The 18311-nt window shown below is 39.2% G+C and overlaps 1 protein-coding gene across 3 annotated transcripts in view; it reads left to right on the top strand.

Annotated features, from left to right (window-relative positions):
• Positions 1–18311, top strand: part of LOC5564043 (MAM domain-containing glycosylphosphatidylinositol anchor protein 1) — a 237226-nt gene that overhangs the window by 141099 nt on the left and 77816 nt on the right. For 2 of the 3 annotated variants that reach the window (XM_021848091.1, XM_021848100.1), the window contains exons 4-5: positions 17092–17151; positions 17619–17695. In XM_021848091.1, coding sequence (XP_021703783.1) covers positions 17092–17151; positions 17619–17695 — 137 coding nt within the window. The remainder of the gene's footprint in view (positions 1–17091; positions 17152–17618; positions 17696–18311) is intronic. The other variant, XM_021848106.1, reaches the window with a different exon arrangement.

An 18311-nucleotide genomic window follows, 5' to 3' on the forward strand; every position in this document is an offset into this window, starting at 1 on the left:
CGGAATGTGAACACGGTCGGGCGAGTCATTTTCGCTTTGCGTTTGCACCCGCGTCCAGGGTTGCCATTATGCCAGATTAATCTGGCACTGCAAGACTTTTGATAGAGGAAAAGACAAAAAGACAAACTACTCATTTTGCAAGACTTTTTCAAATTCAGCCAGACTATACAGACCGACGGTTAGCCATACTTACCTTAATTACGCAGGATTAGAATTTTTCTTCTGATTGGTATATTCGCTTTTCAAAACCAGTGTTGATCAGACTCATTTCCCCGAAATTCGAATTGTGAAGCCATGTACTGTTATATCTGTGCGTTGTATTCCTGAGATGGAGGGGGCGGTGGTTGGGCTTGAGTATTGCACATGGGATCCGACAGTTTCGATCTCGGTGGGCGCAATTCAAGTTTCGGTGAAATGATTCGCACTCACTCACTCACTCATTTCATTTCACCGAAACTTGAATTGTGGCTCTCTGGGATCAAAATTGATCGATTTTGTGTGCAGTACTCAAGCTTAACCATCTGCTTTTCTATCTTAGGAGGATAGAGCATGGTTGTTGTAGTTCGTGGCTTCGTAGTTCGGAAAATGTTATTTTCGCGGAAATGAGTCTGAACAACACTGTTCAAAACAATAGTTTGATGAGAGCCTGTTGTGTATAACTGAACTAAATTGGTGCAATCGTTTTTGAGTAATGTGTATTCATGTGTTTGGTTCCACTATGGCCGTAAAGAGATCATGAAAAGTTCGAAAAACATCATTTTGTAATTTTTAGTTTTCTTGAAGATAACTCAATCTATCTTTATGATTTTTTTTTTGATAGAATCTCCTTAAAACCTGTAATTATTTTGCCCATGTATTTTTTTTTTGATAAATTGAGTAAAAACAAAATGGCGGCCAAAGGAGTTTTATATGGGGAATGTCATTCCCCAAAGAATTGCGGAATATTTTTAAAACCAAGTAACCAATGATTCAAAAGCGATACAGATTTCAAAAACAATTTTTTTGGAACTGCTAAACTATTAAAAAACAAAAAAGTCATCGTGAATAAAATATTGTTTTCTGGTAGAAAAATGATGATGGCAGTAGAGGGGTTATCCTAGTGACTTTGATTATTATGCGATGGTATTTTAGAATTTAAATCATATTTACCCTAGACTCTTCTGTTCGGTATGTTGTTTAAACTGTGTCCAAATCAACTCTACTAGAGTGCAGTTCTCATTAATAAATTTGATATAGAGTTTTGAAAACATACATGGTGAAACTTTCTCAGGGATTCATCATTTTAACTTTGTACAATCATATGAATCTATGTTCCATAATGTAAACAAACATAAAGGACTTATTTGATAAATACCATAGCTGAAATACTCAAATGTTTTCCAATGCAGACTTAAACATTTAAAAAAGGGCATGTTTAGTGCTGATGTGAATTTAGATTTTTTTTTCTATGTTGTATATTTTTTTTTGTTACCGTTGAAATTCGATTCTACACGCAGCGAACTGGACTATCGAATTTCATACATATTGCCTTATGAAAGATGGAACGGTTATTGCAATACGAACGCTTTATGTATCGTTTTAGCATCAACTCACATCAATGCGTTGATAGGCGCGTGGTGTACGCTCGGGCCTGTCGATCACAATGTTCTTGGTTCGATTCCAGGTTGCCACGAAAACGTTTTTTTGTTTTCAAATTATGGTTTCATAAGGAAAATTTATGAATTTCAATCCGATTTCTTATGGCGAATTTTCATAATGGGTTCCTATGTTTATCGATGGTCCATTTGCGTGAGTGTAGTAGTATACCTGCACAATGGTGTCTGCCAGACTTTGCAAGACTTTTTATTTTGAACTCGCCAGACATTTTCAAAAATCTAGTGGCAACCCTGCCCGCGTCACAGTCCAATTTGTGTCGTCGGGAGAGGAAGACGCAAGGTTGATTTGCGGCGCCGATGACGATGGCTTGGGCGCATCTCCGAGCGGCGAACTACTGCCGTTCGGAAAAAAGCGCCTAAGCCATCGTCATCGCTGCCGCAAATCTATCCGCGCTTGCAGATTTCGACTCGAGATAAATTCAGCATCGGTGGTCAAGAAGCAAGCCCGTTAGGAACAAAATACCAGAAGCACCCTGAGTTGCTGATCCGAGGAGCTGCTAATCAAGCGTCGGACTTGTGAAATCGAATTTTAAGGGAACACTTAGATTACAAAAATTATCACATTTAACAAAATTGCGACATATTTCGAACGCTTTTGAAACCAATTCACATCGACCCATTGTAATAATTTTGGCACCCATGGATCAGAAATTTACCTTCATAATAAAGAAAACTATTGATTATCAATAGTTAAGTATTGAATATTTATGGAATTTCAACCATTCCAACAGTTCATGTTCGACCATTTTGTCACGCATTAGCATTTTCCACAATTTTATAGCGATTCTAAGCCGAACACATTCTTGGCACATACCCATTTCCTGGTTAGGTCAATCAGAAAGAGAAGAGCACGAAAGGGAAGAGCATCACCTGCTAAACTTAGGGTTTTAAAGATGCTTCCTTCGCCGGATTCGGTTTCATTCCATTTTCGCTTTCAAGCTGGTAAGAGCTCCTCCGAACCTACCTAGCGAGGAACACCTCGCAGCCAGAAGCCTGCTGAACTGTTGATCAGCGTCAAGTTTGTGAAATCACTCAAGATTTCTAGATTGACCTGCGCTTCCAGATTTTGGCTTGTGATAAACTCATCATATGTGATGCAGTCAAGAATCAAGCCCGTTAGGTACCATTACCACTATTATTAGGCAAATCGAGCATTTGGCTTGTGAAATCGCTCAAGGTTTCAAACTTGAGCTACATTTCCATATTTCGACTTCTGCCGTGTGATCCAATGCCTGTTGCTGATGTTTGCTATCAGCATTTACCTGCCAGGAAACATTCAGCTGGCTCGTCATATAAGCAGAGAATTTTTTCAAATTTATACACTTGCGTCGAGGATTCCCCGTTTAACCATGGCAATCAACTGATAACATCCTGTAGTGCTATTTATCTATGACAGCATCCGAGCAAACAAAGCCTATGACCCTTTTCAAGGCCACCGAATGTGCGTAAATGAGTTGAAGTAATTTTTCCGACTTTATTTATCACATTGCCAAGCAAGGAATAATATTTCTCTCAAACCATAAGATCAACAAAGCGATGACTGGAGCTTTCATTACCATCATCGAAGAACTTTCTATAGACACATTGCTGTTAAATATTCTTTATGGAGTGAAATTTCACATTTTCATAGATAAATATGATAAATGATTGACCAAATTGTAATGTTTATACAAAACGAACTCACGTTCATCTGATAAAGATAATGTAAATTTGTAATGTAATCTGATAAAGATATTGTAAATTTGGCTGCAAATCGTTATATGCATTAATATTTACCAAAAGTTTCGAACACCGAAAACAGTATGAAGTCAAAACGAACCATATCGAAACCATATCCTTTTTGAACCAGCTATAAGGCTATCCAACGTCAACACTCAAAGGCTGGTCCTTCTGACCATCCTTCTATACTCATTTTTCGTGGGATGCCCATCTGGAATTTCCAGTCAGGTGAAGAACTAGCCATACATTAATGTGCCAAAATTCACCTTAATAAAGAAACAAAAAAAAATAGCTTTTAGTATATAAGAAAACATCATTTCCATTATTGTAAGTAAAATTAACGAACATTTTTGCAACTTACTTCCATTGACAAGCAAGCTTCATCTTTTGGCTGACAGCACTCAGAGTGGCAATAGAAGATTGCAACGATTTTTGTATGAATTTTGATTGTTTGATTTGACATATGTTCTAATGTTTCAACTACACAGCGTAACAAAAATGACATATATGCGTGTCTCAAGGGTCAAATTATGTGTCTCTAGTAGATTTGGGGTTGCTAAATCTGATGTCTTTGTCAAAAATGTTCCAGCAGGACACAATTTTTAGCTACAGGTCACCAAAGTTTATATGATTTTTACGTTAAATATAAAGTATGATTTATCAAACTTTTTAAAAATCTTATTCATCAAGTATGCAAAATAGTACTTCAACTTTCACAGGTATAACTTGGTAGAAATTGCGCGATTAAATTAAGATGAAATCGATTTTTCCAACATAGTTTCCATATAAAATTCACCATTTCTCTTATATGTCCAAATACAATACTTTTATAAGTCATCAACAAATAACTTCATGCATTGCAAGTATTATTAACTTTGTTGACATGTATTGTTATACAGATGAATGACGATGAATTCAGTAATCCTTGATTAAGTAAATAGCAGTATTTCGGTGCTTGAGACAAAAACGTGTTCCACAGGGTATCCTAAGTAATTCATTACCAAGGAGGAAGCTTCAAGATCATTTTGAAAACTTCGTGTTGAATTCTCTGTAGAGTTTTCTTTCTGGTATTACAACAGCAAGTCTATATTGGTATAGCATACAACATGGCCAGCCCATTTTATTTTGTAGGTCAAAAGCTTGTTTTTTTTATGCTTATGCTTATAAGTGAATACAGACATTTTATGTATTTGTTACGAATGGCTTGCATGCTTTCAATGTGATTTATGGAAGTTAAATTTTTATCCAGTATAAGTACTAGGAATTTAACTCCATTTGTCCAAGTTATTGACACATTCCGAATAACCAAAATAGCACTTTAATTCACCCTCCGTGCTACTATTGGGCTTTTTATCTGACATGCCCTATATAACCCGGATTGCAAGCCCTATAAGCCCAAAGCAAACTAGTGGGCTAATGGTGTTTTTTTCCTCATCTGTAGAGCCATTTAACCACTGCTTGCATTATTTAGGAATATTGTGGTATGACCCATATTTTATTTGGTGCTCATCAAATATCCTTTCACAATTGAGATGTGATAGACATTGGTTGATGTGTCACACTGTCCCAACTAGGCACAACTCGTTTTATAAAGTCTATTACCCTATTAGGACTACATTGTCGAATTTCCAAGGGCTCTAATAACCCTTTTCCAAATGCTTGCATTCTTTGATCAAGCAATGCTGCGTAGTTGCAGAGTATATGCTCAGCAGTTTCGTTTTCAGCTTGACAAAAACGACACTCTGAGGATTGTATTTTTCCTATCATTTTAAAATGATACCTACTTGGGCAGTGACCAGTCATCAGGCCAGTTATTACCCTAAGATTTCCTATATCAAGATTCAGTATAGCCCGGGCTTTAGCTAGACTGGGTTTTATGAATATTTTCGCTTGCTTGGATGTATCCGTGGCGTTCTAATTGGATTCTACCATGGACATTTCCCAATTTGACAGTTTCATCCTGAGAGTGCACTCAGGAACACCACAGAACGGTTCAGGGCCGAAGCTGCACCCGGTCTTGCTAGATTGTCGGTGATTTGATATACAAGCAAGTCTTTGCAACTTAGCCAGCTTCTTCTGAGCGATTACCTCACTTGTCTTGGGCCACCATACCAGTGAAGCATAACTAATTTTTAGTCGGACTATTGCTGAATAAATCCAGTTTACCATAGTAGGTCGCATTCCCCAAGTTTTTCCTAGGGCTTTATTGCAGACCCATAGGGCATTACTACCCTTACTTATGACCTTGCTCAGATGAGAATTCCAGTTGAATTTCTTATCCAAAGTAACCCCAAGGTGTTTAACTTCCGAAAATTGAATTTGAACTCCATTCAAAGAAGGCTGTATAAGCTTTACATTTTTCCTTCTGGTAAAAGGCACGATAATAGTTTTTGAAGGTTTTACGTTTAACCCCTTTTTCCTACACCATTTGAGAGTTATGTTTAACGCAGTTTGCAACCGATCGAAAATCGTGTTATCAAACTTTCCACGAACCAAGATGGCCACATCATCGGCATATCCAATTACCTCAAAACCCTGATCTATTAAATTTTTAAGGAGTTCGTCTACTAGAAGAAACCACAGTAAGGGCGATAACACTCCTCCTTGAGGACATCACTACGTAGATCTTATAGATATTTGCGCACCACCTAGATCAGCAGAAATTGTGCGATCCTTGAGCATAGTCATAACACATTCGATAACACTTTTATCCAAGCCCCTTGCTTCCATGGCTAAACTCATCGATCTATAGGACGCATTATCGAATGCTCCTTCAATATCGAGAAAAGCAACCACGGCTATTTCTTTGGCTTCAAGAGATTTCTCGATTTTATTTACCAGCGATTGCAGCGCTGTAATGGTAGATTTACTTGATTGATACGCAAATTGGTATTTACAAAGAGGCATTTCTATTAAACTTGTTGACTTGATGAAGTCATCAATTATTTTTTTCCATTGTCTTTAAAAGAACAGAGGAAAGGCTTATAGGTCTAAAGGCTTTGGGAGTTGTTTTATCCTTTCTTTCAGCTTGTGGAATGAAAACAACTTGAACCTTTTGCAACGCTTTTGGAATATATGAAAGCGCAACACTTGCTTTGAATATTTCGGTAAAGAGCGGACAAAGAGTCTCTTTTCCTTGTTGCAGTAAGCCTGGGAAAATATCATCTTTCCCGGCAGATTTGAAAGGCTGAAAAGAACTGAATGCCCATTCGACCCTCGAAGGCGTGAAGATTTCACAAGCATTCTGATAGGCATTTATCGACCATACATGTCTTGCCTCATCTGAGACCTGTTCTTCATCCGAATATGGGATCGATTCAGGGAAATGAGTTCTCATCATAACTTCCAGTGTTTCAGAAGAGTCAACAGTATAACTGCCGTCTTCTTTTTTAAGGCTACGTAGACTATTTGAATGGTCTTTTGAAAGGACTTTGTGTAGCCTTGCAGCTGCAGGAGCGTTGTTGATGCTTTCACATGCCCGTCTCCAGTCCCTACGTTTGGCGTGCCTTAGTTCTCTGTTTTATTCTGATAGGGCTTTTTTGTATTCAACCCAATCTTTGCTCTATTGAACAACCGCCTGGATTTCTTCCTCAATCCTGCCAGCTTGTCATTCCACCAAGGCACATCCCTGTTAGATGACCATTGTTCAATAGGACAGCTAGCATGATAAGATGAGACCATTCGGTCAATGATCCTATTAGGCAGCGTCCATTTATTACGTAACGCTACAATTGGAAATTTTCGACCCCCTCCCCCCTCCGTAACGCTTTTTGTATGAACAATTTCAAATGTTTGTATGAGCCGTAACACTTGAGCCTACTCCCCCTCCCCCTAGAGCGTTACGTAATTTGTGAATGCCGCCTTAATGGCATTTTCCAGTTGTGAAACAGTCGTGAACTGTTCACCGTTATACCAATTCTTATTTGTTAAATGATAACTATAGACATTCCAATGGACCGATGCACGAGTTCATTATTTGACGTTTGAGCGGTGCCGTGTTATTCACGTGACCATAGTAACGAGTGAATTCGGCACCGCTCAATCGTCAAATTAGTGAACTCGTGCATTGGTCCATGGACCGATGCACGAGTTCACTAATTTGACGTTTGAGTGGTGCCGAATTCACTAGTTTCCATGGTCACATAAATAACACATAAAAAAGTGAACGTCTAAATTTGTTTACGTTTGTGTACCTAATTGCGATCCAATAATTTCGTAGTTTTCGACGTGTTTGGCATCGTATTTATTTTGTACTTCGTTCAGAATCGACGTGGAATTACCTCGTGTATTTGAAAATCGTGGAGTTCGTTTGAGTTTCGAACAATTTATCGAGATTTTACGTTCTGAAATCCTTACCGTATAGTTTCACCACAACAATGGCTTCCTGTTGTTTTGCATGCAGTAACGATCTCGTCCAAGAAGAAGAGATCGTCTGTAAAGGTTTCTGCAAGTCAACCTTCCATCTCCGATGTGTACACCTCAGTCCGGAGATTCGCACAGTGATCCAGTCTAACTCTCAGCTGTACTGGATGTGCTCGGCTTGCACGAAGATGATGAAAAACGCAACGTTTCGACAGGCTATTGCATCCACGAATGAGGCTATGCTACACCTTGAAGTGCAGCAAAACAAAGTGTTGGAAAAGCTAAAATCTGAGATTAAGCAAAATGCAGCGAAAATCAACTCAATACTTAGCCTGACACCACGCACTCCTAAACGCGTAGGTGAATTCCATTTTTCATCTCAACTTGCCAAACGGAACAGAACCGATGGTAGTAGCTCTGTAAATAGGCTATCTACACGTGATGAACAGGTAGGAAGTAAAGATGATGATCCGAGCATAGTGGTGCCCTTGGCAAGCCAAGTGCAAAAATGTTGGTTATATCTTTCGCAATTCGATCCTAAAGCTACTACCGATGATATTGTTCGATTAGTGAAACGTAATTTGGAGACTCAATCAGATGTGCAAGTGGTAAAACTTGTTCCGAAGGGACGAAGAATTGAGGATCTTTCGTTCGTTTCCTTCAAGGTGGGAATTGAGATGGATTTGAGAGAAAAGGCACTGTTGGCCACGTCGTGGCAAAAAGAAATATATTTCCGAGAATTTGAATTCTCGCGGTCGGCTCGCCCTGATGTCTTTCGTTTCGAACCTTAGCTCTAGTCATTCATTTGCGCCAATATCACCGACTTTACACTCTCCGATCCCGTCTCCCGCTCGAAAGCCTGTAAGGAAAAATGATTATAATGTCCACTCTGTCGACGAAATACGCATATACTACCAGAACATGAACAGTATCCGTAGTAGCGGCCGACTGCAGTCCGTTTTCTTGTCGTCCGTCGAGAATGACTACGATGTTTACGTATTCTGTGAAACGAATTTGGATGCGTCAATAACGAATGGAATGATATTTCATGAATCATTTGTTACCTACCGATGTGATCGTTCGCCGTTGAATGCCGATAAGCCATCCGGAGGGGGTGTTCTCATCTCCGTAAGAGCCACTCTTCCGAGTTGTATTATTAATGAGTCATCCTGCAATGAAGAAGTCTCAGTAAGAATCTCCATTGGAAAGACCGACATCGTCTTGTGTTGCATATACTTACCTCCCGATGCGAGTCTAGCACGATACTCGTCACACTGCGACAGCGTTCGTAAACTGGTCGATACAGCAAGCCCTGAAAGCAAAGTTATTGTAATTGGTGACTTTAATCTGAAAAACACCATTTGGTACCGTGAGAACGAAAACGATCTCTCTTACCACTGCAAGTCCGCACACCGGAGGAAACTGTTATTGTTGATGAACTGACTGCCTGTGCACTGGTTCAAGTGTGTGGTATTCCGAATCAAAACCATCGTTTCCTCGATCTAACATTTACGAACGACGATGAATGTTGTCAAATGGACTTGTGTGAGCCCCTACTCCACAACGAAACTCATCATAATGCTATGTCACTCACCGTTAACTACAACAAACTTACCTATGATGAATCTACACTGCACAGTCAACCAACACGACGTAAATTGGACCTCAAGAGATGTGATTACGCTGATATTGTGCAAGAGCTCTTAACCGTCAATTGGGATGATATTTTCATTGAATACGAAACGTTTGACGTAGCACAATTGAATGCATCCACCGACGCAATGGTTAGCTACTTACGCAGGTTTGAAATGTTTGATGAATTAGGAAATGGTGTACATCGTGTGAACAATGCTGTCGACTTTAATGTGTTAGCATTTTATGCTACCATCTATGAAGTTTTTTCAAGACATTGCCGTGTCGTTAACAATAAAAGAGGTGGCCCAGTCTACCCCGAGTGGTTCGACTCTGAAACTGTACAACTGTTAAAGATTAAGAACAAGCTGCACAACAAGTTCCGGCGGAGCAAATCGATCCGTGATGAGGATGCGTACAGACAAGCATTGCGAGAGTTTAAAACGAAGCAACGTTCCCAGTATGCGGCATATATGGATGAATTGCAATTTAACATTCAGGCTAATCCAAAAGTGTTTTGGAAATATGTCAGCAAAAAACGGCGTGATACTGGAATCCCAGTTAATGTTACGTACAAATCGACGAATGCTGATTGCATCGAACGTGCAGCTGAGTTGTTTGCCGAATACTTCAATGCAGTTTACTCCGAACGAAATGAGATTCAAGTACCTGTATATCCCCGTGCGGAAGAGCGGTTACCTGAAATAGCACTGTCTTTGGACGAAGTGTGTTTAAAAATGCAAACGTTAGATGTTTCCAAAGCTAGCGGTCCCGATGGTATTCCGAATATTTGTATCAAAAGTTGCGTCGAAGCGTTCGCACTTCCTTTACACAAATTGTTTAATTTGTCTCTTTCTTGTGGCTATTTCCCGGCGCTGTGGAAGATCTCGCACATTGTTCCGGTTCATAAAAAGGGTTCCAAGTTGCCTGTGGAAAATTACCGTGGAATAGCCATTCTATCCGCAATACCGAAAATGTTTGAAAGCCTAATCTATGACCAGCTTTATTCATGGACTGAACCGCGTATTTCATCATGTCAACATGGGTTCTTGAAAAAGCGCTCTACGACCACGAATCTGGCTGAATTTGTGTCTCGAACTTCCCAGTGGATGATGGATGGACTACAAGTGAACACAATATATACAGACATGTCTAAAGCGTTCGATGTCATTAACATTAATGCCATCCTATCAGTTTTGGGAAAACACGGCATTGAAGATCGAATTCTCAGCTGGTTTCGTACTTATTTGGAAAATCGGACCCAATACGTTAAGCTACACCAAACGAGATCGAAATCATTTTCTGTTGATTCCGGGGTGCCTCAAGGTAGCCATTTGGGCCCTTTGCTCTTCATCCTTGTCATGAATGAATTGCCTAGTTACCTCGATGGAGTCTACATCCTCATTTACGCCGATGATGTCAAAATATTCATTCCTATAAGTTGTTTGAAGGATTGTCGGAATCTACAACGAAATGTTGAGCTGTTCTCCAACTTTTGTATGCAGTTTGGTCTAAAGGTCAATGTTTCTAAATGCAACGTGGTGTCTTTCTCTAGAAAGCCTAATACAATCCACTATGACTATCGAATGAGTGCAGATGTCATACATCGATCGTTTTGTGTGAATGACTTGGGCGTGGACCTCGATAGTGAACTATCCTTTACTAAACATATTGACAAAGTAATCGCAAAAGCTAATGCCATGTTTGGAATGATTAGACGGCTTGGACAGGAATTCGATGATCCGTACACAATAATTTCTCTCTACGTTGGATTAGTTCGTTCGATTATTGAGTATGCTGGAATAGTTTGGCAGCCATATTACGAAACGCATAAGACAAGAATCGAAAGTGTACAGAAAAAGTTTGTTAGGTTTGCACTCCGGAACCTTGGGTGGAGAGACGTTTTGCCGGATTATAAATCATTATGCACGCTTGTTGGAATTGATTCGCTCGAAATTAGAAGAAAAACGGATGACGCTTTGTTCCTAAAGGATATAATTGATGGTAGATATAATTCTCAATACATAGCAGGGCAGATTTCATTATATGAGGGTAGAACAGGTTTAAGATTAACAAGGCCGTTTCAAATTCTAAATAGAGTTCAAAACTATGCTAGAAATGAACCTATATATCGTATGATGTCGTTTTATAATGCAAACCGTGATTGTTTAAATGTTGAAATGTCCAAAGAACAAATTAAGTATGTGATAAGATTTAATTTTTAATTGTATTGACGGAAGAACATTATAATTAGTTTAAGATAATGGGCAAATGCCTACAGTCACAATAAATCAAATCAAATCAAACACGGCACCGCTCAAACGTCAAGTAGCGAACTCGTGCATCGGTCCATTGGTTTTCAATGGGTTTTTAAAGCTTTCTGTTATTCCTGATCCAGCTTTAAAATCGAACCGGATTTGTTTATGATCTGACAATGATTCTTCATCAGAAACATGCCAGTTCACAATCTTCTCCGATAGCAGGTCGCTAGAGATCGTGAGATCAAGAACCTCTTGTCGGATAGAGTTTACAAAAGTAGGAGAATCCCCTCTATTACATATGTCTGTCGTCTAACAAGACATGAAGCTTAAAAGATCTTCTCCTCTTTTATTAATATCAGTACTTCCCCATATTGTGTGATGGGCATTTGCATCGCACCCTATTATAAATTGGGCGTTTATTTTTTTAGAGGAATTTGCAAAGTTTACAACCGAAGATGGGGCCCAGATAGCCGTAGCGATAAACGCGCAGATATTCAGCAAGACCAAGCTTAGGGTCGTAGGTTCGAATCCCACCGGTCGAGGATCTTTTCGGGTTGGAAATTTTCTCGACTTCCCATGGCATAGAGTATCTCCGTACCTGCCACACGATATACGCATGCACAAATGGTCATTGGCACAGTTAGCTCGCAGTGAATAACTGTGGAATAGACCTATTCATTATTTCAAAAATGTCTGGAAACTCCCCAGTCAACCAATACTTTAATTTTACATGTCGAAATGAACTTCTGGTCAAAATTTCAGTCAATTTGGAGTGAATTTCCAATTCATTTTGTATTTTTGGACTATTTTCAAGCTTTAAAAATCATAACTGCCAAAAGGAACACCAAACCTTATCGGCAATACCTCTACACAGTAGTTTATCGAATTCTATGAACTTTTGTCGAAACGGTTTTATGATTGGAGCAAGTTTTAACATAGTTTGGTTGAGTTTTGTGTCTCGTGGTTCTTGAAAATCTCTATTTTCGGGGAGTTTTTTCTCTGGAAAGCATACCTGTATGAAAACTTCAGATTTTAAATTTCCAGACATGATGACTATGCATATCTAGAAGTGAATCCCGTTCAAAGTTACCATTTATCTTACAAAAACAAATTGTAAAAAATAGATAATTATGAAGCACATTTGTAAAACCGCTGTGAGTGAACCAAAAGCACCACCGTGAGCTTCAAAGAACATAAAAAATGAACACGTTAGCACTGCCTTTTCTCAGTCGATGATGATGATTGTTTTCAAATCGTTCTAAATGGCCAGTGAAATGCGATCAAAACAATCATCAATTGGAAAGAAAAAGCAATGGACCTATGCATGGGTTCATTATTTGACGTTTTAGCGGTGCCGTGTTATTTATGTGACCATAGAAACCAGTGAATTCGGCACCGCTCAAACGTCAAATTAGTGAACTCGTGCATTGGTCCATGCAAGCTTGTTCAATTCATTCATTCGTCGGTACATGTGTCACGCACGATTTAACTTTCATCAGGTTGCGATGCTGTGCTCGATCTTTGGGCATTTTTTGTAATTTATTGCCTCAAGCAACATGTAAGCAGTTGATGGTCAATGAATTCATAGGTTTATTATGTTTGATTCCCGTTGATTAGGGCTTGAATAAATAATCTCAATGTGTGTTTTCTATACCATATATATTGAGAAAACTGTGATTTCTGGATACTGTGGCGAACAAATCTGGATCAAACAATGTTTAAACTCAATTTAATCTTATTAGCGTCTTCGACAAACTTTAACAGAATAAAATTAGCTTTCAAATAGTGGTAATAGCAAGTGGTTTTGATTTTTCACATGCCAGATATGATTTTTCAAACCTTGAAATAAGCCCAAAAACACATTTTTAACTTAAAGCATACCGTAATCTTTATCAACTGAGCTGAAAATTTGACCAGACGATGTTCTTAGCATAAGAATTCAGAATACTACTTGACCGGAAGATTTACAGAGATTTTTTCAAATATTACGGTTGTTAAGAAAATTTTCCGTTTTGCGGTAGCCGCCGAGTTCTACCGCAGCTGTCAAAGTTCTACCGCAGGCTTCGAAATTATTCTATCATTGAAGCAAACAATTCAATCATAGTATGTTTGAAAGAGAAAGCGCTATGAAAAACACCAACAAACAACAATCATCAAGACGGTATCCAAGGTATCATTGAAGCCTACTGATGATTTACCACTGCAAATCAGTGATGTGACAGCTGCGGTTTACGGTTGAACAGTAAAACGGAAAGTTTTCTCTGAAATTGCAATATGAATAGGTCTACTGTGGAAGTGCTCATAAGAATACTAAGCTGAAAAGCAGGCTCTGTCCCAGTGGGGACGTTATGCCGAAAAAGAAGAAGACAACCGAAGATGTAGGTACGTCTTCAACGTTTCCGGGAAAGTAAGCAGTAGCAATGCATACCCCCGTTTTTTCCCGAGTTTTCGGCACCTCCATCTTAATCGCAACGATGTCTCTTGATATAAATTTTGTGATTTGGGACATATTTTGTGTCCCTGTTCACAAGAATGGCTGTTCTAGGTTTGAACTGACTGTCATCGTACAGAACTTTACAATTTCTTGAAGGGCAGGGGTAGGGTTCTTTACTATTATTTAACCAGGGCTCTTGTATTAGTCCCACGTCTATATTTTCTTTTGTGAATCTTCTACTGAGCACTGATGAGGCACCCTTCGTATGATGAAGATTCACCTAAATGATGTTTATGAGATTCATATTGAACATTTATTAGATTAATCGCATAAAACTTACCTTCTCATTTACGGCACTCTATTCCCGTTGTTGGAGACGGCCCTGAACCAACGACTTATGATTGATCGTACTGAGCTTACCACTCGTGGCTTTTTTGTTACCATGAGGATTTGACTGCCCTTGGATATTTGAACCACCATGCCCAGTACTATCATCTGCTCCCTGGGAATTACTTTTTTTGGTGTCTTTTCCGAAATTAGTTAATTCCTTGCCAAGTCGACTTGCCCCTGGAATTTTTGGATCTTGTTGGACTTCAATGGAATCCATATCCACGTCTTCTGTTACATAAATGGGGTTTTGGTCGACAGTATTTGGTTGAATATGGCGTTTCTTTTTCATGAGAATCTGACCACATCTATAATTTAATACAAACTGCCTTTCAGACAGCTTACGCAAAGAAGAATCATCAACAGTAAGTACAAGCTCAACATGTTCTCCTTTAAGGTGGCGCCGAAGAATCCTCCACGCATCAGTGCAGAGGTTTTCGTTCTGGCTTTCAATGAGTGATAATATCATTTCATTGCTGTACTTGGCACTCCACGTGAGAAAGGTGACCAGCTCTTCGGGACGTGGGATCTTATCTTCGTCCACTATTACTAAGTCAGCTCCTTCCCATAGTGTTAAACAAGAAAACTTGTTCTTCACCCAATCAGCCTGTCCTGACATATGAGCACCTAATACCCAGGAATCGACAGCAAGTAAATTTAGGCTTGAACAGTTCTCGGCGTTGCTGAACAACGGCCAACAAAAGAGCTTCTTGAACTACATGTTGCTGGTTAATTGACAGCTCAATTGCAGGATAATTCTTGGGCATGATACCTAGCCTTACCATGCTGGCAATTTCACTGTACGATGGCGCTGGGAGGGCATCTCGTACCCTATCGCGCGTTGTTTTTGGTTCACGTGAGTACACAGGGTTTACAGAGTCCCTGGCATTTACCCCCACATTCCTATCGACTGGTATCGCTACGCTTGATTGTAAAGGAATATTTAAATTTACCTTCTGTGCATGGGCTTCACCAACCCAGTTTTTCGTTTAACCTTCTTGAGAGAGCCCAACATCTCGAATCTTTTTGTACGCAGGCTTTTCATCGCTACTGTTGGTACGGTCGAGAGCATCCTTTCTTTGTCTCTTCGGAGTACCTACTAGAGGGACTTTAGCCCGTTCTCGGGCTTCAGAAAAGTCCATACCACTCTTTAACAGCTTCTTCAGCCGTTTGCGTGCCGCACCACACAAACCTCGACGTTTCTCAGGCACTTCAAGATCGGCATGATTTTCTCCTATTCCCGCCTCCTCAAACTTCAGATTATCACTCGGCTGCACTAGTGGGCTAGTGGCTACTTGGGATGTCAATTGGTACGTGACAATATGTCTACTTGATGGTTTTAGATTCAGGGCTTTTGACTCATGCGTGAATATTATAAGTTGAATTTGGTTCCTCAACAGTAATATCCTTCATTAAGGTTTGAAGAATGAGTTTTCAATATGGGATGATGAGTTTCTACTCACATTACAGTACTAGCGTGTTTGGAACATTTCTCAAAATTTCTCCATAGTAATTTCCATATAAACCTTCATTGTCTTTGGGCCAACTTTGAATCACCACCTAGAAAGCTGAAAAATTCACAGAACACTATTTTTATGGTTAGGATGGTAAGAAGCATATGGGAGATTAGATTTTCGAACATTTTTAAAATTTGAATCGCCCTAGGATTGAGAATCGCTTCAAAGGATACTTGAAATGTTACAGCGATATGATCAAAATAAAAATTAACGTGGGTAACCAGTTGGTTTCAAAGATGACTAGAGTAGGTTAAGACCAAGTCAAACGTAGAAGGGTTTCTAGAAGAGGAAAAACAAGTAGGGCTATCAGAGTATTAAAATGAGAAATATCCTGAAGAGCACTAATCAAATAAAATTCTGCCGTTGGATATACTTTGCGAATTATCCAACGAGCGATGTTTGGCATTTAAGTCACCAATGACAAAAAAAAAATACTTATCGCGGGTCAATTTTTGCAAATCAGTTTGGAGCATACCATTAACTTGCTGCCCAGTGCATTCAAATGGTAAATAGCAGCATCCAAATACTTGGGTTGATGTTGATGAAAAGTTGATGTTTTACACGCCTTTGAATGATGATAGCAACTTCACCACATGCTCCATCCAGACGATCATTACGATGAACAAAATGGTTTGGATCTCTTATGTGTTTGTTTGAGTTTAAGTAATATGTATATTATTGGCTGTTAATACCAGATATTGTATTCGTTTGCCATTTCTGTCGACTTTCTGTATTTATACAAGGAGAGAAAATTCTGTAAAAATGTTCATAAGAACGCTGTTTGAGTTTGGTTAGAAAAAGAATGACCAAACGAAGACTGATTGATCAATGACCACGATATGTATAAATAGAAAAACGCGTTAAATTATTCACATAACTTTTAAAATTAAATCGCCGGTCTTTAATTCAGTGTTCAACAGAATCGTATCGTGTATCGAATGATAAACTGAAAGCTCTACCCGAAACTTACTTCGTTTGCAAATGTTTGATCCGATAAAACCGAATCACAGATTTAATTAATTAGTTTCAATGTAACACTCACCGTAACACAACCACGGAGTTTTCAATTTTCTACTTTCTCATTCCATGCGACCATCGACCCATGAATCCATTCAACCCTCTAGCGGTGGCAGCATTCGAGCCCGATTTTGTATACCCACTGGAAAACGTTACGATAGCAAAAGGTTCGTATCCTCAAACTGTACTCACTCTACTCATTAGAGTGCGGCTTCGAAGTTTCTCAAAACTAGAAATTCGTGAGCACTTCTGAATTCAAATCATATAAAACGATAAATTTTAAAACTTTAACAAAAAATATTAAGATTTAGAGGTTTTTGGTTCTCTAGATTTGTGCTTTTCAAGATTTGTGTGCCTTCGTTTCATCTTCAGACTTTACCTCAATTTTGAAGAAAATGATGCTAAAATAGTCAAAATTGGTCCAAATAAAGAATATTTTTGTCTCTTATTTTGAGGTTCCTCTTCTTATATTATTTGAATTCAGTTAATTGTAGGCTTAGCTTGGGGTTTTAAGAATTTTCGAAAAATATGCCGCACCCTACAATGCTCACTGCTAATTCACGCCCCGGAAACCGATAAATCTTCGAAAACTTCCCAATAATTCAAAACCCCTTTTTCCCTTTCTTTGCTGCAGGACGTGACGCGACGTTCACGTGTGTCGTGAACAACCTCGGTGGTTATAGGGTGAGTGGGGATTCGGCTCCTGCTAGGGTATGTATCGGTTTCCTTCAATATGGTATGAATTCTTCCTTAAATTTTGTGGTCGAAAACACCTCCCCGTGTTGTACTTCTTCGCACAAACACACATTCGCACCTGGCACCCGGCACTGTTACTTGCACCTGTGCACCAAAGTCCTCCTTAGAAAATGCACCAGCGCACCAAATCCAAATGAGTAAAGTGATGTAGCACCACCACGTTCACGCAAGTATTTCGTTTGCATCAAATGCACATCTACGAGGTCAGTGATGCAACAACGAGTCATTGACCACTATCGACGGCACCGTGTTCCATTAATGCACCTGGTTTTAGAAAACGCACCTTCTAGATTAGCTCTAGCACCAGTCAGTGTTAACTTTCCCAAGCAGCACACTCAACTTCTGTGTAGAGATAAAACGTAGTTTGTTGAGATCTTCGCAAAGTAACAATATCACAACCGCACCTCTATTGCACCTAGTTTAAAGCGTCTTCTAATGTTTGATTGTGAAACTTTAATTGGAAAATCCTTGACAAAAATATTAAAAAAATATCGGTTTCCAAATATAACTAAGCTTTTCAAAAATTGTATCCAAATGCTCAAAATTCCACTACCAAGTATGCCATTACACG

Source organism: Aedes aegypti, chromosome 1 (assembly GCF_002204515.2).
Source record: "Aedes aegypti strain LVP_AGWG chromosome 1, AaegL5.0 Primary Assembly, whole genome shotgun sequence".
NCBI lineage: Eukaryota > Metazoa > Arthropoda > Insecta > Diptera > Culicidae > Aedes > Aedes aegypti.